Source organism: Pseudorasbora parva, chromosome 2, assembly GCF_024679245.1.
Source record: "Pseudorasbora parva isolate DD20220531a chromosome 2, ASM2467924v1, whole genome shotgun sequence".
Taxonomy (NCBI): Eukaryota; Metazoa; Chordata; class Actinopteri; order Cypriniformes; family Gobionidae; genus Pseudorasbora; species Pseudorasbora parva.
The window spans coordinates 46,065,466-46,091,013 of record NC_090173.1 but is presented as its reverse complement, the minus strand read 5'-3'; the positions used below and the strand labels follow the sequence as shown (position 1 = coordinate 46,091,013).

Below are 25,548 nucleotides of genomic sequence, written 5' to 3'. Positions count from 1 at the left end.
CTACCACAATCAAGCTTGTTTATTTCAACGCAACTTTAAAAACCCAAATCATGTCGCTAAAACACAACTTTATTTAAAACGCATTTACAAAAAGTATGTCAATAATCAAATAAAAAAGGTTCATAAAATCAACAGGATAGCTTGACTTTGTCAAACTGCTGGTCCTCTGAGCAACCCTTGATCTGTCCTTCAAGTCAAACAGAAAGTGTGTGCGTGTCCGCCACATCAGTCTTTAACCTAGAAAAGTTGAAATGAAGACGCTGGTGTCCAGATTTAGAGTTGCATGCCACCAGCGATCTGGAAAATACAGCACCTACACAAAAACACGCATTTTGACTACTTCAACCCTTCCTTTTAGTGAAGTGTATAAAGTCCCCTCTCTCTCGTGTGTGTGTGTGTGTGTGTGTGTTTGTGTGTGTATATATGTATGTATATATATATATATATATATATATATATATATATATATATATATATATATACACACATTTTTCATTCTTCACTTGGAGATTTTAAAAAAGTGACATACCCAAAAAGCAGAAATATATCATTCATGAACATCACAAAGCCACCCGCACTGCTGAGAGCTGCGTTTAGACATGTAAATATGCTATGCTTTTTCCTCTCCGTAACAAAATTAACAATAAAAAAGTGACCATGAGAAAATGGCAGTTAAAAAAGCAATCCGATCATAGCATTGTGGACATTTGTACCAGCCTGCAATTCGGCACTCCAGTAAAGTCACTTCATGTTTATTTATATAGCACTTTATATAACAGATTGCTTTTTATAGCAAGCAGTTTTACAGTATTAAACTGGAAAGTGTCTCTTTCATTTAAACATACAACTTCAGTGTCTGCTATAAAGTTCTCTGGTGTTCATGTTTTTGTTTGCGAACAAAACGGGAGAAATTAAACTGACAAAGAAGCTGGAGCCTCAGAGCCACTCCCACCCATAGAGATAAGGCTTGCAACCATAAACTGTAAAAAAAAAAAAAAATATATGGACGTAGTGTCCGTGACGTCACCCATCAATTGGATTCTGATAAGCCGTTCTGAAGTGTAAAGTAGAGGCGAGCTGGCCGTTGCCATCTTGTTAACGCGTCATCGCATGTCACTCCCGAATAACAGAAAATTGGCAAATAGGCATGATGTGGGCGGAGCCGAGGTGATGCAATGACTAGACGGCAGACAAATGGCTATCCACCTGTCACTCAAAGTAACCACGTCCTTAATTATGCAGAATTTTAGGGCTTTATATAATGTAAATGGATGAGTTATTAAAAAAAAAATCACCCCCTCACAGTTTCATGAAGGCCAAAATTAGCCGTATAGACCAAAACCACAATTTGTACCAGGCTGTAAACATGTTCCCTTTCGAGAGAGGTTCCTCGTATTATGTAAGGGAAAACTCCTTTTCTCGAGAATATGAAGCAAAACTTTATTAATAAAGGTATCCATGTAAAGCATAGTGCCGCTGTACGGCCATAGCCCAGCGCGAGGAGCGCTCTGATTGGCCGGGCCGCGGCAACTGCAGGAACCTATGGTGAGGCGGCTGAGAGGAACGAACCAATGGAGGGCGTTCCAGAAAGCCCGCCGTAAAAGGTGCTTATATTTGCATACAGGAGGCTATATAAGACCCTAATTCGCCATAGGTGTCAGATTTTATCTCCTTCAGCGACACCTTCGCTGACCTCCGGAAGAAGCACCGCCGTCGAACAAGCACCAGCGGAACCTGCAGCTGAGGACGACGGATTCCCCCGGTCTCCGCCTTCTCTGCCGTTCCAGCTACGCCATCCGGCGCCAGTATCCTTTTATTCTCTCTTCTTTCTAAAAGAGCGCGAGGCGTTGTTGCAAATGCCTCGCATTTCCTGCTGCTCGTGCAGAGCCCCTCTCCTCGGCGACGACCGTCACATCATCTGTGTGACATGCCTCGGACGGGACCACGCGCAGCTCGCGCTTTCCAGGGGCGGCTGCCCCGAGTGTGATATGATGGCGCTGCAGACCCTTCGGGCTCGCCTCGCCACCTTCGACCAGGTCCCTCCTCCTGCCGCTGGACCGCGCCGTAAGGAACGCCGCGACCAGAGGCTGCCAGAGCGGTCGGGCGACTGCACGCCGGATGATTCCCCGCGTGCCTTGCCTTCGCCGGTCACCTTCACTCAGGAGGAACAGCGCCCCTCCCATGCAGCGGCCTGTTCGGTTTCCTTCGGTGGCCCGTCGCCAGAGGAAGACGAGGACAGCCTCTCCACTGCCGCTTCGGGTAGCGAGTGGTCAGTTTCTGTCTCGGAGCCCCCCGCTTCGACGCAGACCGCCACGAGCTCCATAACCAATGCTGACGCGGAGCTTATCCGCGTGCTCTCTAAGGCCGTGGAAGACCTCGGACTCGAGTGGTCCCAGCCCGAAGAGCCAACGCGCAGCAGACTGGACGAGTGGTACCTAGAAAGCCGCCGCCTCTCTTCTCCTCAGAAGCCCGCGCCTTTCTTCCCTGAGGTACACGACGAGCTTACTAAGTCTTGGAAGTCTCCCTACTCTGCTCGCGCAAGATCCGCCTTTTCCTCAGCGCTCTCTACCGTCGACGGCGCCAAGGAAAAAGGCTACGAGTCTCTTCCCCCCCTCGAAGAGGCTGTCGCCGCGCACCTCTGCCCGCCCTCCTCCAGAGGATGGCAGACGCCCTCAAGGTAGACCGCCACCCTCTCAACCCGCTAAGCCGGCTGCGCCACCTTCTCGGCCTCGCTCCTCTTCTGGAACACGCCAACGCTCCCGCTCCACGAACCGCAGCAGGCAGCCTGAACGCCGGGGACCTCGACCCAAGCTTGTGTTGAACCCCGAGCCTCCGAAGCCGTCCTAGCCGCGAGGAGAAAGAGGAGATGGTCAGGTCTCGCTTCGGCCGGACCCCCATCTCTCCCTCCCGGTCTCCCAGTTCCCTGCACTCAGGTGACTGCCGACCTCAGTTTCGCAGCCAACGAGCCCGTTGTCAAACGCACTCGCCTGCACACAAACGCCGTTATCACGGCGACCCAAATAAATCTCAAAAAGAGCTTTTTCTCTGTAGTAAATGTGCCCACATATCAGTCTGCACTCCTACACTCATATACCCCTCCCACCCATGCTATAAATGTCCCGGCGCCCACTCCACAGTGCACGCCGCCATGCATAAGCATTACCCCCTCTATGTCACAAGCACAAAATGGCAGCGCTACCGAGTTCCCTTCAGTAGGCGACCCTTATCCGCGCCAGCTCCAGCCACTATCGCGTCGGGCTCAGGCCTGGCAAGCCATGCCCGGTGTATCAAATTGGGTTGTGAACATAGTAAAAAGGGGCTACTCGCTACAGTTCGCACGCAGGCCCCCGCGTTTTCGCGCCGTGGTCGAGACCTCGGTGAAAAGCAGCGTCAGTCACGTGCTTCCCACCGAGATTTTCGAAACTGTTAGAGAAGGGAGCGGTGGAGCCCGTTCCCCCATCCCGAAGCGAGTCGGGCTTCTACAGCCGATACTTTCTCGTTCCGAAGAAGGACGGAGGGCTCAGGCCAATCCTAGATCTAAGGCATTTGAACAAAGCTCTAATGTCTCGCTCTTTCAAAATGCTGACGGTGAAACAGATCCTCGCGCACATTCGCCCCGGGGACTGGTTTTTCACGATAGATCTGAAAGATGCATACTTTCACGTTCAGGTAGCCCCCCACCACAGGCCATTCTTGAGATTCGCCTTCGAAGGGCAGGCTTATCAGTACACGGTCCTGCCATTCGGGTTATCCCTGGCGCCCCGCACGTTTACGAAATGCATGGACGCGGCATTAGCCCCGCTCAGGCTGAAAGGGATGCGGGTGCTCAACTACCTCGACGACTGGCTAGTGATAGCCCAGTCTTGAGCACAACTACTAACACACAGATCCTGGCTCCTCAACCATTTAGACTGTTTGGGTCTCAGGATCAATATCGCCAAGAGCTCGCTGTCCCCCACTCAAAAGATATCTTTTCTGGGGATAATTCTAGACTCGAGACTCATGAACGCGCGGCTAACGACACAGCGCGCGCTATCCGTCCAGAACATGGCGGCTTCATTCAAAGCCGGGACTCGTGTTCCCCTGAAACATTTTCAGAGGATGCTCGGCCTTATGGCCTCGGCATCGTCAGTGCTCAGGCTGGGACTGTTACACATGCGTCCCCTCCAGCGTTGGCTACACGCCCGTGTCCCTCCTTATGCATGGAAATGGGGCCGTCTTCCCGTCAAAGTGAACCACAGCGTTGTCAAAGCTCTGGCTCCTTGGACGGGGACAGAGTGGTATCGGAGGGGCGTGCTTATGGGCACGGTTACGAGGTTGAAAGTGGTCTCGACAGACGCCTCCACTCGAGGGTGGGGAGCCCTACACGAGGGCAAGCCGATCTCTGGCCTGTGGACAGAAACAGAGAAACAGCTGCACATAAACTGTCTAGAGATGAAAGCGGTCTCCTTATCGCTGAGAGCTTTCCTTCCACATATAAAGAACCACCACGTCTTGGTTCGTACAGACAACATGTCGGTGGTAGCGTATATAAATCGCCAGGGCGGCCTGAGATCACATTCTCTTCACCGCATGGCGAAGCATCTCCTTTTATGGGCAGAGCACAACCTGAGCTCCCTGAGGGCGGCTCACGTGCCAGGTATTCTGAATCTGGGTCCGGATATGTTATCCAGGGGACCCATTCCCCCAGGGGAATGGTCTCTTCACCCTAGGGTTGGGCATCGTTTTGATTTGAACGATTCTGATTCTGATTCCGATTCCGATTCTTACTTTCGATTCCGGTTCTTTTCGATTCTCGATTCCGATTCTTTGAGGGGTGTAGTCAAAACATGCCACATCGATATTCAATGCTATTTTCAATACAATGGGGGGGAAAATGCTGCATATACTGTCAATTAGATATTTTTTATATACATTTTTTTTTTGTCTGTTTTTTGAAAGTCTAGGCAATCAAACATTTCTTCTGAAGAGATCACTTTATTTGATAAAGCTTTTAAGCTTTTTCTCATATATAAACATTGATCAATTACTATTAAAATTATCTCACAAATATTTGTTAACTCAATGTATTTTTTACAACGGGGTAATTGTGTTGCAATAGTTTACACACAGCACAAGTAAGCTTGATTTTGAATGGTAAATTGAATAAACAAAGATACATATTACAAAAAATAGCACAAATAAATACAATAGAATAAAAGATATAAATGAAATAGACTGCTTTATTTTTTCAGGTAGGTCTAACATTCAGGTAAGAAACTGAATAAAAAAAACGCAAAGTGGCTAAATAAATTTAAAATAACATTGGATAATGTTTTTGCAAAAAATTAAATAGTTTCATATAAAACCATTAAAGTTAGACAAGTTGATCAGTCAAGAGCAGTGTGATCGTTTGTGTTTTTGTAGTTTGACTTTGAATAACAAATGACTGCGGTCCCTTTAAGAACTGCCACACTCATGGATCCTGAACACTGTTCCTGTTACTCATTCTTCATTTCTTCCTGAAGTGTTTAAGACTGTGTTTACATACTGTTCAAAATGTGCACTGAGAATTTGTTTGAGTGTATTTGACCAATAATAAGCTGTAAAAAGAAGGGAATATTTGCACTTGTATGTCAGGGGCGGCTTTATTACGGTAGGCTATGTGTGTGTGCGCGCTTCAGATGTGAGCTTGAAATCTGCGGGGATTCGTAGAATTATGTGCAATCCCGCGCGAAATTCAGACCGATCACACACACTAACACTAACAAGCTGTCGTAAGGAAAAGTCCAGCAGAACGCGCGTCCGTCGTGTTCAGAGGTTAACCGGCTGAATGAGAATATGCGGCTGCGTGTCATCTCGCTGTCGGTCAGAGAGGAGAGGAGAGGAGAGCAGCTGGAATCGATTGTGTAGGCTGAGCAGGCTATCGTATCTTTTCAGATATTTCAGTATCGATATTTTTGACAACACTAGTTGCACTGTGCCGACCCAGGCTTTTAAAAGTGAAATAAATCCACACTTCAGAGCCGCTTACCGGGCTTCTATGACTAAAAGAACGAGCAGGCGCGCAAGCACCGGAAATCAGGTGGCCATGGAAACCAAAACTTGCGCGCTTGGAACCGAAGATCGGAACCGAAAATAAATTTTCTAAACGATTCCAATGGAATCGATATTTTTTAAACGGTTCCAAGTTAGAACCGGTTCTCGATGCCCAACCCTACTTCACCCGCAAACGGTTCTCTTAATTTGGAACACCTTCGGCAGAGCGAAGGTGGATCTCTTCGCCTCAGAAGACAACACTCACTGCCCAATATTTTTCTCCAAACGCAGGGACGCCCTGGCCCAGTCTCCCGCTATATGCTTTCCCCCCGATCGCGATGCTGCCGCAAACCATCAAGAAAATCAGGGAGACAGCATCCACGGTGCTTTTAATAGCCCCGCTCTGGAGGAACCGAACGTGGTTCTCCGATCTGATCCAGCTGTCAGACACAGCCCCATGGCCCATTCCGCTGAGGAAAGACCTCCTCACGCAGGCGAAGGGGAAGATCTGGCATCCCAGTCCCGAACTATGGGCCCTCCACGTATGGCCCATCAACTGGTATCGGGAAACCTCTCTGACAGAGTTATGAACACTATTGCGGAAGCTAGAGCCCCTGCGACTAGGCAGCTCTATACTCTGAAGTGGTCGGTGTTTTCTAACTGGTGTGCCGTCCGAAATATCGACGCACGCTCATGCGAAACAGCAGAAGTGCTCGCTTTTCTCCAAGAGCTACTGGACGCGGGTCGTTCCCCCTCCACGCTCAAAGTTTATGTCGCCGCCATAGCAGCTAACCACGCTCGGATCGCGGGACATTCACTAGGGAAAAGTGAGCTCATTGTACGTTTTCTTAAAGGGGCTAGGAGATTGAACCCCCCCCCCCCCCCCCCTCGGTCCCTATTTGGGACCTCGCGGTGGTTTTAGGCGCTATGAAGGGTCCCCCCTTCGAGCCACTCCAGACCGCGACCATAAAGCTTTTATCACTCAAAACCGCGTTTCTGCTGGCTCTGGCCTCGGTTAAACGTGTGAGTGACTTACACGCACTCTCAGTGAGCCCGTCCTGTCTCGAGTTCGGGCCTAACAACTCCAAAGTTGTTCTCAAACCAAGACATGGTTTTATTCCCAAAGTGCTTTCTACCCCTTTTAAAGCACAGGTTATTACTCTGCTTCCATTACCCGCGTCTCAGGGTGAACAGGACGCAAACCTACTCTGCCCGGTCAGAGCTTTGAGACTGTATCTGGAGCGCTCCTCCCCCTTCAGGCAGTCGGACCAGCTGTTTGTCTGCTTCGGCGGCCGCACTAAAGGTTGTGCTGTCACGAAGCAAAGACTCTCACACTGGATAGTGGACGCGATCTTGCTGGCATATGAGTCTAAAAACCTGACTTGCCCTATAGGCGTTAAAGCCCACTCCACTAGAGGCATGGCCTCATCTTGGATATCTGTGCGGCGGCAGGCTGGGCCTCTCCATCCACTTTTATCAGATTCTACAAATTGGAGGTTTCAGCTCTGCAAGCAGGGCTTCTCTCCATCTAGGCTCTATCTTGACCCTGACAAACAGATTGCCTTACGTTTTGGCCTGTACACATTAGCCCTTAAGCACTTATTCATTCATCATAAGATCCGACTATGTCTGATCAGCTGTTCAAACGAACCGACTCTTCCGGTTCTTCATTCCCCTTATAAGCCGCCTCTGTCGGTCTATCGGGGGTTTATTAACATGTGCTTTGGGTATACTGGGTCAGTCAGCACACACACGGCGCTTTACATTGTGTTCCCATACGTAATACTCGGTTACTTTCGTAACCTCGGTTCCCTGAGAGAGAGGAACGAGTATTACGTTCCGTGCCGTGTTTATGCTTCTCAGGTATCGCTTCAGTCGATCTTAAAACCTGACACCTATGGCGAATTAGGGTCTTATATAGCCTCCTGTATGCAAATATAAGCACCTTTTACGGCGGGCTTTCTGGAACGCCCCCCATTGGTTCGTTCCTCTCAGCTGCCTCACCATAGGTTCCTGCAGTTGCCGCGGCCCGGCCAATCAGAGCGCTCCTCGCGCTGGGCTATGGCCGTACAGCGGCACTACGCTTTACATGGATACCTTTATTAATAAAGTTTTGCTTCATATTCTCGAGAAAAGGAGTTTTCCCTTACGTAATACTCGTTCCTCTCTCTCAGGGAACCGAGGTTACGAAAGTAACCGAGTACGTTTTTTTCTGCTGTATAGTTGGGAATTTTAACATGGGGCTCAATGAGATTCTGCTCCCTTCTGGAGCATTTTAATATGCCTTTTTGATGGATGCCAAGGTTTTTAGGCCGGGTAGGATTTGCAAACTCTAATCCAGTTTGTTTGCTGGCTTTCATGGCTAGAGTACACATTGTTTTCCACCAAATGGCAACCCGGGGAGTCAAAACCCTATTGGATAAACTGGCAGTGGGCGGAATCACACAGACCAAAACAGAGACATTTTGACACACAACACATTTTTAAAGTTAAATAACCTGCTTTCGCTGTTTTTCAGAGAAACAAAGCATGTGAACTTAGCATGTGTCCTAAATATCAGCAAACATATCATGGTATTTTTGTGCTTTAGTACAGTCACAATTTTTTGCGACAGCACAACAGCACCTTTAAAGGGGTCCTTCAGGACTGGGAAGATGAATCTGTATTTAAACTGGGTCATTGTTGTAGTAGAAATGTGAAATTATTTTTGGTGCCTTCTAGACTGAGAAAAGACAGAAAATGTATTTTTGTCTCATGAGGATGAAAGACAACAATTCCCAGAATGCTTAGCTGCCCTACGAGGCCATTCCCAAAGCCACCGCTACTGAATCACCGTATCACTTTCCCATCCGCGTTCATCTTCATAAAATATACATCAATATACATCCGAAACATCTTTCCTCACACCTCCCCCTCACTCTCTCATTTCTGTCAATAGGGAGATGTGAGGGAAGATGTTTCAGCCGGGACGTTTTACTGCGCCGAGCCGAAGTACTCTCAGAAGTGCTAATCCGCCATACATTATAGTTCTTCTTTTTAATCCGATTAGAAACGCGCCACGTTTTATTTTGTCACCATACTTGATCGTTCAACTACTCGTGTAACTGTATTTAAGTAGAGGAAACGTGGAGGTGTTTGGTACTTCTAACTTGATCTCTGTTTGGTACCATAGTGAATGAACTGGGCTTAGGGAGCTGAGCTAAATGCTATCAGATCGTCACCGCGCGTCAGAGAGATTAAGAGCACGCACTCAGACGAGAGAGGTATGTATCAACTCGTTTAAGTTAAGGGAATAACATAGTTTAATATGAAAAGGCAGTGAAGTATCCCTTTAAATGTATTTTCATAATTTTTATTCTATAAAAATGATCTAAGGGAAATGAGGGGGAGAGCACAATCATCCGAATATACTCCAGGGTTTCTACTGATACAAAGCCATATGCTAATCGCTGAAGTAACCCTTTAAATAGGTTCAAAATGCTCAATGTTCAAAAAATAAAAAAGTTAAACGGAAGTAAAAAAAGTAAAACACTATAAAGTTTGTTAACCTCACCTCTCCGGGTCGTATGGTGCACTCCAGGGGCCTCTGGTGGAGCTCCAGGTTTGGGTAAGACAGAGAGACCCAGGACAGAGTGGTGTGGTTGGGGTGGAACTCGGGTGCCTCGTCAGGGGGGTACAAGAACCAACGCTGAAGAGAACACAAATATTGTGTTTATACAGAAGTACATTAATATATGAGTAGTAAAGATTATATCTGCACTTTGGCAGTAAATAATGCATTTGTACAAGTGTAGCGTTACACAGACCTTCCTGCCATAGATAACTTCAGAGTAGCCAGGGCCGTGCCAGTGAAACGGGACACCAGTACCTGGTCCTACACGAGAGACGAGTTGTTTTGAGGTAAAAATTAGTGTTTGTGCACTCGAAAATTGGCTGGAATGGAGAGTATGTATGCGTGTGTATACCAGCAATCCCGAAGCTATATGCAGGATGCATGTGTGGAAGAGAAAAGGGTGGTGCGTTATACTCTTCAAACAGAGAATGCCACTCCGTGAAGTTATTGTCCCCAAAGAAGTACAGCGTATCTGAAATAAACATTCACACGGAGTATGAAATAATCATGTACAGTGAAAAACCTTTAGAGTTTGTAAGTAGAGAATAAGAGAGAACCGACCACTGCCCAGGGTGTCTTCAGACTGAGGGGTCAAAAGGAACTGTACAAACTCTTCAAACCGCACATCCACTGTTGAGAGACAAAGAAATATCTCTGAAAACACTAGCACTACCATTTAAAAGTTTTTGGTCAGAATAAAAAAAAAAAAAAAGGAAATTAAGATATTTTTTTTCTAAATGGATGCATTAAATTGATTAAATACAAAATATTTCTTTCAGTTTCTACAAAAATATGAAGCAGCACAACATCATACAAGATCAATTTCGGAGGGATCATGTGACTCTGAAGACTGGCATAATTATGCTGAAAATTCAGCTTTGACCACAGGAATAAGTTAAAAAAGAAAATGTATTTCTGGATGGACGGATTTTCCCCATAATTCTCTTCTGGAAATTATTATGCATAATGTAGCTCATGAGACATTTACAAATGTTTGTAAACTCTTAGTAGTAATCAAGTGTTACCGAAACCTTTGAACAAACACATGAAAAGACACAAGTATGAGAAAGTGTGCACATGTCTACCTTTCCTGTAGGAGTGTGTATTAGCTGTGCTTAGACGGACCGTTTTCTCTCCGTACTCTCTCACCAGATTGGATTTGGAGCACAGGAAGCGGAACTTCTGAAACAACCAATCACAACACAACACTGTTAGTAATTGATCAATGAGAGGAATAAACACCTGATATATTGAATAACTAAATTTTTTACAGTGTTATCCGTTAGTCCTCTGAGTATAACTGGTTTTGCATATGCATATCTGTCAAACAAAACAAAACAAAAACAACAAGTTATGCATTATCTTTTAATAGTATAATGATGTATCTATCCATCCATGTTCTCAAGCTAACATTACAATTTATAATATCAAGTTATATTAATGTTTATACATATTTTATTGTAATATATTAATATTTTTCTTACAATTATAATAATAAGAGCCGCTTTCCAGGATACAGTACAATACAGCACAATTACATCATGTTTTACTCGTGACTTAAATGCTTTACATAATACTAACTAACTGTAAATGTGTATGTGTTGTTCTTACTCTTTAATAAACTCTCTTTGTGTTATTGACTTCACATCTCTGATCTCAATGTTGCATTCTCCTTCATCCTTCATACCGGAATCCAGTGCCCTGAAAGACAAAAGCATCCTTCATAAGTATTTAGACACGTCCTGTGTTTCATAGGTTGTCCATGTATCACTCTCTCACCATCCTCCATCATCTAGACTGGTGGTATCTGTGCAATAAAATGAAGCCGGTAACTGCGCTAAGAGAAGCAGTAACAGAGCCCTGAGGATCTTATCCATGTTTTTTATTCTCTGTCATGAGAACACACACATGATGATACCACCTGTATAAACACTGCCAGATTCACCACCACTTTCAAAATCACACTAGTTTCAGTTCCTGCTTTAGCGCGTCAGTGACCAATAAGCGCAGGCCACACTGTGGGCGGGATCCCAAAATAACTGACCTCACTAGATTTTTTATTTTATAATAACTAATAATTGTTAACTATTCTAGTTATATGTTTTTGTATTATGTACTCAATAAGAAGAATACATTTTGATTTGGGGGGTTATAATATTTTTTATCACGTCCTTACAGGTTTTGATGAACAACTGAATGCGAAAAAAACAAAAATAAATCTTTGAAAAATTATTGTAATAAGTTTGCTTATAATTACATCCCATCCCTAATTCATATGTAGAAAAAAATCATATTATATCATTATATTGTTTCTTGTGTTAAAGGAAACACAATATTTAATTTAATTTAAAATGTTATTGTATTAATCGGAGGTTGGATGTGTTAAAATATATATATAATATTAATAGCAATCAAAAGTATCAAATTCAATATGAATAAATTAAAATGAAAAATATGAAGGTAGGAACCAATGTGCTCGGTGTGAAATCAAACACGGTCAGTAAATACAGTCGCGCTCTGTCATTGGTGATTGGTCTGCTGTTCAGCAGCCACTACAGTATGCCAGTATGAAGGGAACATGAGATGTCCTCTAACATTGCACAGTTGCTATTCACTCATAAGAGAACAACAGAAAAATCAGATTGCACTCGGTGCACACAAGAAAGGTCAGTTTACGTTTTCGCCAGCTTATATTTGTTCAGCGTGTGCGCAGTATGTTTAGTAAGTAACTTAGTAGGGCTTTGTATTCAATGGCTGTGTCTCAAACCATAGCGTGTTGTTTATAAAGACAACTTTTTTTCGGCATGTCCCAGACGAAAGCACCTAAAGTTGCACATCTAAACACTGTCTAGATAGGCAGCTCAGTGGGTTGTGAAACGCAGCCATTGTGTTTGTGTTGTTAATGTGTTCTTTTTGTTGCATTATTTTGTTGTTTGTAGTATTTAATTTGTAGTATTTAAATTTATACAGTTGTAGCCATCCATCCATCCATCCATCCATCCATCCATCCATCCATCCACACTAGTTATATTATTGATGTTGTTTGTTTTTTATGTATAATTTTTATTACTTCTTATTCTTGTCATTTTAGTCCACTTAAGTTATGCACAATGTCACATTCATAAAATGCTTTTATCTCCAATGCACCAGCTGTGTTTCTGACACATGATCTAGTTAGGAATGGTGGGATATGATCCAAATGCCCCCGATTTGGCTCTTACCCCGGAGGAAGCTGCCCTGGCTGGGTCAGTGGCTGGCATGGTCACCCGAGCCCTCATCAGCCCTCTGGATGTCATCAAAATCAGGTTTCAGGTAAGGCCTTCCGGCTGCCTAACTTTCATTTCACTTAGCCAAAGGGCTGTTGAGTTTCCCTATTGTTATTATGTGCATACCGATAGTAATGAAGTGAATACAAAAATATTAACACCTTCAACAAAAGCTAGCACAGTAGTGTATTATCCTACTAGTACATCTGATTTGTATAAGCAGCAGCATCGTGCCTAGAACATGAGTCACTTTTCTCCGGTGGAATTTTAGTACCACTCCCAAATCCACAGCTGCGCTGAGCATGCTCAGTTGAAAGAAACTGCTCATTCATCTGCTTTAAACTGGTTATAAATGCACTCCAGGAGATGCAGTCAATGTGCTTGAATTAGTTTGTTTTGTAGTTAGCAACTGATGGACAGGCCTCAAGGTGGCAGTGTGTCACACTTTTAGGCTTTTCAAATCTTCACGGTCAAACAATTCTAATGTGAGTCCTCAAACTGCGGTTCTGTTATATAAATATATATAACAGAACCATTTTGAGTTTTTGTGCATTGCTCCCACAGTTGCAGATCGAGAAGGTGTCCTGGAGGAATCGTCAGGGGAAGTACTGGGGTTTATGGCAGGCTACACGCTGCATTCTGAATGAAGAAGGATTTCCTGCTTTCTGGAAAGGACACATTCCTGCCCAGCTGCTGTCTGTGTGTTATGGGGCAGTTCAGGTACTTGGAGCTGATGAGATGAGATGAGGAGAGAGAGAAAGAAGGTCATTTGTTTTTTTAGTAGCAGTAATTTTAGTACTTCAACTTATTTTTCATTTAGTGCCAAGGTAATATTTCTAATTTTCTAATCTATTATATTTATATAACTCTTAACATAACTTTTTATATTTTCTCAATTACCTAAAAACTACTTACTTTTAGTTAACAATAACAATGCAGATTCTCATGGATCAATACATTAATAAATGTTTTATTCTATTCTGCCTTTTTAGGGATAGTTCACCCACCAATTATCATCATTTTCTCACCTTCAGGTTGTTCCAAACCTGTATGAATTTCTTTCTTTTGCTGAACACAAAACAAAACATTTTGAAGAATAGGGTAACCAAAAAGTTGATGTACCACATTGACTTTTATAATATGAGTTTTCTTTTCTTTTTTTATGGAAGTCAATGGGGAGCCTCAACTATTTGGTTACCGACATTGTTCTAAATATTTTGTTTTGTGACAAGAGTGTCACAAATTGCTCCATGCTTGGGTTGAAGATCCAAAAGCAGGGGTAATCCACAATCATAATCCATATAACAGGGGTGGTTAACTCTAGTCCTGGAGAGCCAGAGTCCTGCAGAGTTTTGCTTCAACCCTAATCAAACACCTATACAAGTTAATCAAGGTCTGAAGGGTTATTAGAAAGCTACAGGCAGGTGAGTTTTATCAGGCTTGGAGCTGAACTCTGCAGGACTGAGGCTGTCCCAGAGTTTGCCACCCCTGCCATATAACAAAAGCCATAGGGTCAAAAGCAAATGATCCAGGATCCAAATAATTACAGATTCAAAGACACAGGCAAACAGGGCAATCTGGGAAGACGAGTAGAAGAGCAAAGCCATGACACGGAAATCTAGAAAATAACTCTCAGAAATGCTGTGTAAAACATACAAGACTTTGCAAATAGTAAGAGAAAACACAGGGCTTATATTCACCAGTAACAAGCTATTGACACACAGGTGGATGTAATCACATGACAATGAGTTCAGACAAAGGTTCATGGGAAATGTAGTTCGTGATGGAAAGGACTTGCCCTCTGGAGGCTAATGCTGTGTTCCATACAACCCGTAACCTGTGTTTTTCCTACTTTCTACCGGTGAAAGTGCACAGGAGCGGCAGTCAAACCCGTGACTTCCCATCCGTGAACTCGTACTAGATCGATGTACTACCAGTTACGCGCTCTGACGTCACATAGCCCGCAAAACAACAATGGCAGCCCCTAAGGATATACAAATAACGTTAAAAGGTATAACGGCTTCTCTTGTCTAATGCGCCGTTTTGTCTCTCCTCCGTTTCCCTCAGATAAGCAAGTAGTAAGCACCTTTGGCAATAGAAATGATTGTAAATGAGCATAAGCCAGCCCCGTAAGGTCCGCCATGCTTTGTTTACATCTAGCTAAGTGACTTTGCCTGGAACGCTACAAAGTCTTGAGTCGTGGTTTGAACTTGCATGCTCAAAAACCTGCCTGGAACGGAGCATAACATCGGCACTCTGGGTGTCACGCTTGACAAACAGAAGAAATAAATTCTTACAGGTTTGGAACAACTTGAGGGTGAGTAAATGATAACAGAATGTACATTTTGGCTTTTAAATTGTAGCAGTAAACCAATTAATACTCAGTTCTGTTCTATCCTATTTGGTATTTTGGATTGATAGATGTATAATTTGTGGTCACCATTTACAAAATAGTAGACATCTTGAAACTCACTGTTTCTGTTTGTCTGTTTCTGTCCTAGTTTGCAAGTTTTGAGGCCTTGACAAAGCTGGTCCACAAGAAAACCCCCTATAACAGCCAGACACCAGGAGTCCATTTCATCTGCGGCGGTTTGGCCGCCTGCTCTGCCACTGTCGCCTGCCAGCCGCTGGATACCCTACGCACACGCTTCGCTGCCCAGGGCGAACCCAAGGTCAGGGGGCAAACCTGTGTGATGTTGCGTGTTACTAAATGCTACTAAATCATGTCACTGTTTTAAAAGGTTGTATTATTCCACTACCTCATGAAGAGAATACATTATTAGTCAGTGTAAAGTGCCTACATTTCACTTTTTGATGAGACACTTCCCATGATTCAATGGTTTTCTCCTATGTACAGATCTATCTTAACCTCAGACATGCTGTCGGCACAATGTTCCGCTCAGAGGGGCCCTTCACCTTCTACAGGGGCCTCACACCCACGCTTGTGGCGGTGTTTCCGTACGCAGGCCTGCAGTTTTTCTTCTATAATATCCTGAAGAAACTTCTGTCGCACCAGGACGCCATATCTAAAGGTCAGATAATTCTTCTTTAAATTTTAGTATTATTTGTATAGTATTATGGTATTTATTTATTAATATTTTGAATTGGCTTTTATTTTATATTTTCAGTTTTCAATTTTTTTTAAAAGTATTTTTACTTAGCTTTTATTTGTTATATATTAGTTAGTTAGTTTTTTTCCCCCCAATATTTATTTATTATTTTATTTTAATTTTGTTTCACCTTCTGCTTTTCTGTCCCAATTGATATGTTGCTGTGTTGTTCTGTCTGTTTTAAGGAGGTTTACACAGTCTCGTCAGTGGCAGTTGTGCTGGAGTCGTCAGTAAAACTCTCACGTATCCTTTCGACCTGATTAAAAAGAGACTTCAAGTGGGTGGATTTGAAAAGGCCAGGATGCAGTTCGGACAGGTTGGTGGAATGGACTATTAGTTGAAGATCTGAGTTGCTAATCAAAAGGCTATGGGCCCTATCATTCACCTGGCGCAATGCAACACCAAGCGCAACAAGTGTTTTTTTTGCTAGTTTCATCCCAACAGTTATTATTTTCACTTCTATCGACCACGTTGTTTAATTGACAAATGCACTGAAACGAGAAGTCTGAAAATGAGGTGTGTTCAGGCGCATTTTTGGCACGTTGCTATTTTGAAGCAACTTCAATAAGGTATATAAATGTAAAAAGATATACATTTATATCTTATTGAAGCAACAATAAGATATATAAATGTATATATCGCAGTCATATTTTTTTATATATATATATATAAAATATGAGAGAGAGAGAACACAAACGAAGATTTCATTTTTGGGTGAACTATCCCTTTAAATCGTATTTTTATTCTTTAGCGTTTGGAAACCTGTAATTATTTTTGTGTAGATCTGCTTTGTACTCTGTACAGCGTTTTGGATCGATCCATTTTGTGTTTAAATGCACTTCATAAATAAATGTTGTTGTGCTTATTAAACCAAATATAGCAATACACACATGTATTTAAACTCATCAGGTTGAGGATGTCTATATTCCGCCATGTAAATAGCAAATCCGTGCAAGCGTAACTGGTGTTTAAAGGGAATGGGAGATGTGACTCTGATTGGTTTATTGCATGTTATGCCCAAAACACAATCATGAATCATTAAGAGACTAGTGAACACCCTTTTAGACCATGCGCTTGTGGTGCCGACCATTTTTTTCTTTGTTAAACTAGCAAAAGGGGATTCGGACATGCCCTAAGTGCACCTGCGCCATGTGCTTCAGATCCTTAAAATAGGCCCCTGGGTTGATCATTGTAGTTCTTCTTGCTAGCATCACTATTACTGTTACTTAGAACTTTCTGAGCTAAAAACTGTTCGATAATAGCAATAAAAAGATTGGGGTTAGTATGATGGAATTTTATTTTTCTTCAAGAAATTAATAATTCAGCATAGATGCATCAAACTGATCAAATATGACAGTAAAGACATTTATAATGTTTGAACAGATTTCTATTTCAGATAAATACTGTTCTTTTGAACTTTCTGTTTATCAAACAATCCTGAAAAAAGGTCACCGTTTCCACAAAAATGAATGATCATAAATGTTTCTTAAAGGGTTAGTTCACCCAAAAATGAAATTTGTCATTGATGACTCACCTTAATGTCCTTCCACACCCGTAAGACCTCCGTTTGGTACACAGTTTAAGATATTTTCTATTTAGTCCGAGAGATTCTGCCTCTCCAATGAAAACGTATGCAAAGTATACTGTCCCTTTCGACCAGAAAGGTAAAAAAAAAAACATAATCAAAGTAATCCATATCTGACTTCTGTGGGTTAGTTAGAATCTCTTGAAGCATCGAAAATACATTTTGGTCCAAAAATAACAAAAACTACGACTTTATTCAGCATTGTCTTTCGGGTTTGTTTTCAATCCTCAAACAAAGATTCGATCCATTCATTGATCATGAATCAATACGCTAATTCATAACCATTCAAGTCTTTCTTTGAGGACTGAAATCAAACCCGGAAGAGAAGACAATGCTGAATAAAGTCGTAGTTTTAACGGTCTTATGGGTGTCGAGCGATATTAGGGTCATTAATGACATAAATTTCATTTTTGGGTGAACTAACCCTTTAAGCGTCAAATCACCATATTAGAATGATTCCTGAAGGATCATGTGACACAAGACTGGAGTAATGGTGCTGAAAATTTAGCTTTGGAATACATGGCCTAATTTATCACAGGAATAAATTACATTTTACAATATATTAATATATTACAACAGAAAAGTTATTTTGAATTGTAATAATATTTCACATTACAACAGTAAAAATTCATAATTCTTGTATTTTCTGTGAAGGTGCGGACATATCATGGGTTTGTAGACTGTGTGGTGAGGATCGGCAGGGAGGAAGGGCCCCGGGGTTACTTTAAGGGACTCTCCCCTAGTCTCCTGAAGGCCGCTGTATCCACAGGCTTCACCTTCTTCTGGTACGAGTTCTTCATCAATGCTATTGTGAGCCTCAAGAGCAGTTAGTGAGCAAACGTACAGACCTTGACAGACATTTTAGATCATCAGATCCGATGGATGGGAAGAGGAACAAGGAGCTGTTTTATCACATCAGAAAGATATGTTTGCCTCTGCCTTGGTCTACTAAAGCCTAAACTGAAATGTTCTCCAATTAATGGTGAGCTCTACCTCTTGTCTCTCTCGACTGGAGACTTGAAAACCTGCCATTGTTACAGATATTAAGATTTGAAGTTTTGTCATGATGTCTGTGTGTTTGGTGCACTCTACATGAGGGTCTATTTCATTGTTTTTATACATAACACTCTACATTTTTACAAATACTTTCATTTCATGTGTTTAACTTCATTAAGGTTTTTTAAATGGTGAATGGTAAAATATTTTATGGATGAAGATGGTTTGGAACAGTTTGAGCAGCCATGCTTCCTCTGGCTTAAGCCCATATTTATAACCCTTTTATTGTAGGCCTTCTTTTCTGACACTGGTTATACTTTAAATCTGTTTACTCATGTATAAATGCACATATTTATCAACATTTAGGGAAGACGAGTGGATAAAGCAACTATTTTTATAATAAAAATCATTTCATTTGGATTATTTTTGTATGCTGTACTGGTTTTATTGAGTTATTTTATGTTTCCTAATTATTAGATAATCTTTTAACTCAGACTCAGATTTCTGGTAATGGAAAATTGTAAATTGTCCAAAAAGCATGCCTTGTCAATGTTAATTGATGTGTATGAAAAGCAGTACATTAACTTTAAATGCCATTATTACATGAAAAAATAAAGCACTCACATACACACTGTAAAACTATAAACATTTTATTTGAATTATGTACCTTTCAGAGTAATTCAGAAGGGTAAACTAACCATAACCATTTCTTAAAATTATTATGACACTGCTGTGACAACACAGCAATGAAATATCATAAACATCTCTGAATATTTTTCACATCATACAACCTTTCGGCTTTCTGCGAGAATCTACAACAACCCTGGTTACAAAAATAAAAATCACTGTAAAAAGTTATATACCTGGAGTGATATCAATTGGAGGCTAGGCTATATAATGATTAACACATCAAACGTATTTCACTATGAATGAATAAATGTTGTATGGCTGTCTGGGAATTAATAACTAATCTGTTCTAAACTTTTGGTTTCGTGACTGACTAATTAGGGTGCGGCCACATACACTTTTATGGTGAAAATCCATGGGAGGAATCATCTGATGTCATCTCAACCCACGCAATCTGGTATTTTGGCCAAAGCAAAACATTACATATATATGATTCAAGTTTTTCGAGTAACACTTTAGAATAATGGTCCGTTATTAATAGATAACTATGCAGGAAGTAATGCAGGACTAATACGTAGCACTACATTAACACTTCAGCTACTACTATTAACTAATATAGAAACAAGCTGAACTAATCAGTAAGTAATATTGAATTCAGGACTAAGATAGTTCCTTATTTTGTAATTAATAGTTACCGAATGAGAATGGTGTCACTAATAACTAAAAAGATTATAAAGAATTGCTAATTAATTACTAATCACAACATTAACAAGTCTGAGATGTGAGAAATTGTCTTTTTTTACTCTCAATGTGGTCATAAAATGCATCACTAATTACATAAGTGTTACCTAGTCATTATGCAGGAACTTCTAGTGATCTGGACCATTATTTTAAAGTGGAAAACATTGTTAGATCACTAGTAGTTCTTAAAAATTGTCCCTTGTTACTCTGAATAAAGTAATAAAATGCATCACTAATTACTCAAGTACCCAATCACTGTTCAAGGACTACTGGTGATATGGACCAATATTTTAAAGTGAAAAACCATATTTTCCTCTTTAAAATAATGGTCTAGATCACTAGTAGCTCCTGCATAATGACTAGGTAACACTTAAGTAATTAGTGATGCATTTTATGACTTTATTCAGATTAAAGAATATGATTAATTACATCTCAGATTCACAATAATATTGTAATAATTGGTCAGTTATTTAATAGTTATTAATGAGGCTAATCTCAGTCAGTAATTATTGATTACTTAATAAAGAACTCCTCCTAAATTCGATGTTACTTACTGATTAGTTCAGCTTGTTTCTATATTAGTTAATAGTAGTTGAAGTGTTAATAGTTAATAGTAGTTGTAGTGCTACTCATTAGTCCTGTATTACTTCCTGCATGGTTAGCTAATAAAAACGGACCATTATTTTAAAGTGTTACGGTTTTTTCAACTTTGAACTTGACATGTTGACCGATTAAAAAAACCCACTCAGTTTGGATGTGGCGTATGAATAATCTGTGCTTAATCAATGTCCCTTTTAAGGAAAGTCTGTTCACTCTGCGGCCATATTTACAACGCCTTCAGGCATCCAGGAGGTCAACTATCTATTTGAATGGGGAATCCTGAAAGCTCAAAAACTGCTTGCCGAGGGCTGTGGGATATGACCATATATAAGTGATTACCCGGATTTAGACCTACCTGTATTTATATAAATCTCTCACAGGCAAATTTACTTTATGTAGCCTATTTCCCCAGCGTCGAAATCAGGCACATATAATTGTCAGGAAACACAATTCCTAAGTGCACATCAATATCCATGGATCACTGGATGTTTGGTAAGTTGTAAGGAACACTATATGGATTCCAAACTTTAGTTGAAACTGATCATCATTTGTTTTACTCGCTTTTTCGCAGTGTCCCCTATCCAGTCAGGCAGCAGATCTTTTGCAACTCAGTCCGGCAGTCCTCTCAATGGCAAAAAAGTGTCTCAATTTATAGTACATATATACACTAATTGCATGGCAGATTGGTGTTTTTTCCCCCATGTGAAACCAAAGGGGTTAACCCTGTTCATGATGTGTAAAGAATACTATTTTAAGCGAGTAGGCCATGTCTCCAATGTATACCAAGAGGTTGATGACAGTCATGAAGGTCACCACCACCAGATCATCCCATGAACAGTGGTGACAGTCATTAGGACGTGATTTTTTAAATGCATAAAGTGGCCAGATAACAACAGCGGTTGTGTACATAGCCACAGCCAGGATGTTGAAGGTGATGACTGCCTTGTCGAAAGAAAATGGAAAGACATGCAACAGCCTGGCAATGGTGAGAAGAATAATCAGCAATGAAAAAACAAAGCATAGGGAGTAGACGGCCACGCACCACTGCATTCCTGGAAACCTCCTATATTCTCCAGGACTCAAAGACATGAATATGATGCAGGAAACAAAGGTCTCCAGGATCTTAAGGAGACCAGGGACAGTGGTGAGAAAGCCGCTGAGTTCACCAGGTTTTTTGTGGACCAACCAGACCTCGGCGGCGTATAGTCCGAAACACAAACAGGACATCGCAGATGCCCCGATTTGCCTGGAGCATGAGGAGCAGGCGAAGAACGTGGGATAGACGATTGAAATGGTAACCATCATAAGTGTTGCCAGCATAGCAAATGCCATGGTGAAGTCCTCCCAGGAAATGGGGACTTTGGTGTTCAGATTGGTGAACTCCAGGATGAGGATGAGTAGGGTCATGAAACAGCAGAAGCACCAGCAGAACGTGCACCAGGCCCAGTGGGACAGACCGGTACCTGGGTCTCCTGTTGATGTCGCCAAAGCAAAGCAGATGCATGTCAGAACCACCTCCAGTATCCGCACAATGCCAACAGGCTGAATCAATGTTCGGAAATCCACGTGCAACATGACGAAACTGTTTCGCAAATCCCAAAGTCTTGATGTTTTGTTTTTTAGGTTGCCCTTTTCCCAATGCTCATTACATTCTCCTGAGGTTCTTTGTGCAGTTTCATCGCGCCATGAATGTCAACAAATCCATAACAAATCCAATCTAAATCCTCTGGCTTTTGTATTCCCCAAGCAAAAGGGATTCTTGAAACACCAGTGGGCAAGTTCTTCCTTGAAGTAAACCTTCAGTTTATTCTGACGTGGCAGCAAACATGTTTCATGTTGACACTAGACCAGAAACCCTCAATCGAGCTGTTTAGAGCTTATCTCTTTTATGACCCCTCTCCAGGTTCTCATTGGTCGCTGGTCTGCTGTTGCCCTGTGTGCTGATTCCAAACCCTGAACCCTGGTCTAGAGCTGGGCTCTGTCTAATCTTCTCCAATGGGCTCCAATTCCTCCTCACCATATCATCAGATTTAATCAATGACGGTTTTATTTGGGTTATTCTTTTACTTTTGCTGATAGAGGGTTATATTTAGACCAAGAATGTTTTACAGATAAAGCAAACAACGGGGCAGGACTCTTTCATTGTCTACAGCTAGTAAAATAATTTAATGAGCTTTCTCTTCATTACTTAAAGGGATAGTTCAACCCCCCCAAAATTAATTGTGTCATAAATTACTCTCCCTCGTCATTTCAAATGGGTAAGAATTTTGTTTATCTTCGTAACATACATTAGATATTTTTGATGAAATCCGGGAGCTCTTTATTCAACAATTTATTTCTAACCTGTCAGTCTCCTACGCAGTTTCCGTTGTAAATAGTGCACCGCTCTCGAGATCTACGCCAGCTGATGCTGTTCATGTGGCCACCACGGTGCATGCGCGGGAGCTGCAACGTTAAAGGGTTAGTTCACCCAAAAATAAAAATTCTGTTATTAATTACTCACCCTCATGGCGTATCAGACCCGTAAGACCTTTGTTCATCTTCTGAACACAAATTAAGATATATTTGTTGAAATCCAGTGGCTCAAAAAAGCCTAGATTGGCCACAATGCAATTTCCTCTCTCAAGACCCATAAAAGGCACTTAGAGACGTCATTACATCTCACTACAGTGGTTCTACAATAATTTTATGAAGTGACAAGAATAGTTTTTGTGTGCAAACTAGTGGATTAGTGTGTGGCACCGGGTGTCTTCAATTTTGAATCTTTTCACAATATTCTAATTTTCTGAGATACTGAATTTCGGATTTTCCTTAGTTGTCAGTTATAATGATCATAATTAAAAGTAATAAACATTTAAAATATATCAGTCTGTATGTGTAATTAATGAATATAATATACAAGTTTCGCTTTTTGAATTAAATTGTTGAAATAAATCAACATTTTGATGATATTCTAATTATATGACCAGCACCATTCATTCATTACACACAGACTGATATATTTAAAATGTTTATTTCTTTTCATTTTGATGATTATAACTGACAACTAAGGGAAGTCCCAAATTTAGTATCTCAGAAAATTTGAATATTGCTAAAAGGTTAAATATGGAAGACACCTGGTGTCACACTCTAATCAGCTAAATAACTCAAAACACCTGCAAAGGCCTTCAAATGGTCTCCCAGTCTAGTTCTGTAGGCTACACAATCATGGGGAAGACTGCTGACTTGACAGTTGTCCAAAAGACGACCACTGACACCTTGCACAAGGAGGGCAAGACACAAAAGTTCATTACAAAAGTTGCTGGCTGTTCACAGAGCTCTGTGTCCAAGCACATAAATAGAGAGATGAAGGAAAGGAAAAGATGTGGAAGAAAAAAGTAAAAAGTACAAGCAATAGGGATAACCGCACCCTGGAGAGGATTGTGAAACAAACCCCATTCAAAAATGTGTGGGAGATTCACAAAGAGTGGACTGCAGCTGGAGTCAGTGCTTCAAGAACCACTACACACAGATGAATGCAAGATATGGGTTTCAGCTGTCGCATTCCTCGCATCAAGAAACTCTTGAACAACAGACAGCGTCAGAAGTGTCTCATCTGGGCTAAAGACAAAAAGGACTGCTGAGTGGTCCAAAGTTATGTTCTCTGATTAAAGTAAATGTTGCATTTCCTTTGGAAATCAGGGTCCCAGAGTCTGAAGAAAGAGAGGAGAGGCACACAATCCATGCTGCTTGAGGTCCAGTGTAAAGTTTCCACATTCAGTGATAGTTTGGTGATGCCATCTGCTGGTGTTGTTCCACTGTGTTTTCTGAGGTCCAAGATCAACGCAGCCATATGCCAGGATGTTTTTGGAGCTTTATGGAGATGCAGATTTCATTTTCCAACAGGTCTTTGCACCTGCACACAGTGCCAAAGCATCCAGTACCTGGTTTAAGGACCATGGTATCCCTGTTCTTAATTGGCCAGCAAACTCCCCTGACATTAACCCCATAGAAAATCTATTGTGTATTGTGAAGAGGAAGATGCGATATGCCAGACCCAGTAATGAAGAAGAGCTGAAAGCCAATCAGAGCCACCTGAGCTTTCATAACACCTGAGCAGTGCCACAGACTGATCGACTCCATCACTCCATGCTATGCTGAATTTCTGCAGTAATTAAGGCAAAAGGAGCCCCAATTAATTATTGAGTGCTGAACATGCTCATATTTTTCAATTGGCCAAGATTTCTAAAAATCCTTTCTTTGTATTGGTCTTAAGTAATATTTTTTTTAAAAAATCCTTAGTTTTCAGTTATAATCATCAAAATTAAAATAATAAACATTTGAAATATATCAGTCTGTGTGTTATAAATTAATATAATATACAAGTTTCACTTTTTGAATGGAATTAGTAAAAATAAATCAACTTTTTGGTGATATTCTAATTATATGACCGGCAGGTATTTATTTATATTTTATTTTTAGCGCACAAAAACTATTCTCGTTGCTTCATAAAATTATTGTAGAACCACTGTAGTGAGTTGGGCTTTGTAACAACGTCTTTAGTGCATTTTAGGGGTCTTGAGAGAGGAAATGAAATTTTTGTATTTTTGTCTCATGGGGATGAAAGACAACAATTCCCAGAATGCTTCACTGCCCTGTGAGGCCACTCCCAAAGCCAACTCTACTGAATCACTGGATCACTTTCCCACCGTGTTCATTTTCTCAAAACCAGTTCAGTTAGAGAACTACAATTAATAACTGAATGTGTCTGTTCAATATAATGTGATTTAGCTGCTGAGGGAGTGTCACACTCGCAGCACAAACGCAGCAGGAGTCAGATAACATTTATTGTGATAAATGAGCAGAATGAGCTCTCAATTTGCTCTGTCGCTCCGTTTACATGAATGCCTTTGCCTGCGAGCTGAGCTGTGAGTGTGATCGCCCATCCCCCATGTGTGTGTTTAAAACATGCAGAAATAGCTCCTGTTGCTATTAGCTCTTTCTGAATAGAGT

General features: G+C 41.5%; 3 protein-coding genes across 4 annotated transcripts; 1 reads left to right on the top strand and 2 right to left on the bottom strand.

Annotated features, from left to right (window-relative positions):
• Window position 1: 1 nt before the first annotated feature.
• jmjd8 (jumonji domain containing 8) lies at window positions 2-11,630 on the bottom strand. Its single transcript, XM_067429030.1, has 9 exons — window positions 11,411-11,630; window positions 11,243-11,332; window positions 10,903-10,951; window positions 10,717-10,813; window positions 10,193-10,261; window positions 9,984-10,103; window positions 9,825-9,892; window positions 9,572-9,706; window positions 2-313 (listed from the first exon to the last, which is right to left on the bottom strand). Exons 1-9 carry the CDS (start codon window positions 11,506-11,508, stop codon window positions 233-235), a joined length of 807 nt encoding a protein of 268 aa, XP_067285131.1. The 5' UTR covers window positions 11,509-11,630; the 3' UTR covers window positions 2-232.
• A 543-nt stretch (window positions 11,631-12,173) lies between these two features.
• slc25a19 (solute carrier family 25 member 19) lies at window positions 12,174-19,008 on the top strand. 2 transcript variants are annotated; one of them, XM_067422029.1, is made up of 7 exons: window positions 12,174-12,297; window positions 12,782-12,943; window positions 13,462-13,617; window positions 15,399-15,569; window positions 15,755-15,929; window positions 16,193-16,250; window positions 18,458-19,008. In XM_067422029.1, the coding sequence occupies exons 2-7, from the start codon at window positions 12,812-12,814 to the stop codon at window positions 18,549-18,551; spliced, it is 786 nt and encodes a 261-aa protein (XP_067278130.1). In that variant the 5' UTR covers window positions 12,174-12,297; window positions 12,782-12,811; the 3' UTR covers window positions 18,552-19,008. The 2 variants fall into 2 exon arrangements, with proteins under 2 accessions (XP_067278130.1, XP_067278123.1); XM_067422022.1 differs by having other exon boundaries at window positions 16,193-16,323; window positions 18,247-19,008.
• Window positions 19,009-19,217: 209 nt separating this feature from the next.
• Window positions 19,218-23,034, bottom strand: LOC137045424 (myeloid-associated differentiation marker homolog). Its single transcript, XM_067422040.1, has one exon. The coding sequence runs from the start codon at window positions 22,129-22,131 to the stop codon at window positions 21,274-21,276; it is 858 nt and encodes a 285-aa protein (XP_067278141.1). The 5' UTR covers window positions 22,132-23,034; the 3' UTR covers window positions 19,218-21,273.
• Between the last annotated feature and the right edge of the window lie 2,514 nt (window positions 23,035-25,548).

What these genes read in the sequence shown, in the direction of transcription:
- slc25a19 (XM_067422022.1), top strand. Translation starts at nt 12,812, where the DNA reads ATGGTGGGATATGATCCAAATGCCCCCGATTTGGCTCTTACCCCGGAG. An exon ending in TCATCAAAATCAGGTTTCAG is followed by an intron (nt 12,944 to 13,461) that starts GTAAGGCCTTCC and finishes TTGCTCCCACAG; the next exon opens with TTGCAGATCGAGAAGGTGTC. An exon ending in TGTGTTATGGGGCAGTTCAG is followed by an intron (nt 13,618 to 15,398) that starts GTACTTGGAGCT and finishes TTTCTGTCCTAG; the next exon opens with TTTGCAAGTTTTGAGGCCTT.
- LOC137045424 (XM_067422040.1), bottom strand. Translation starts at nt 22,131, where the DNA reads ATGTTGCACGTGGATTTCCGAACATTGATTCAGCCTGTTGGCATTGTG.
- jmjd8 (XM_067429030.1), bottom strand. Translation starts at nt 11,508, where the DNA reads ATGGATAAGATCCTCAGGGCTCTGTTACTGCTTCTCTTAGCGCAGTTA. An exon ending in GAGGACTAACGGATAACACT is followed by an intron (nt 10,814 to 10,902) that starts GTAAAAAATTTA and finishes TGGTTGTTTCAG; the next exon opens with AAGTTCCGCTTCCTGTGCTC. An exon ending in TACACACTCCTACAGGAAAG is followed by an intron (nt 10,262 to 10,716) that starts GTAGACATGTGC and finishes GTCTCTCAACAG; the next exon opens with TGGATGTGCGGTTTGAAGAG.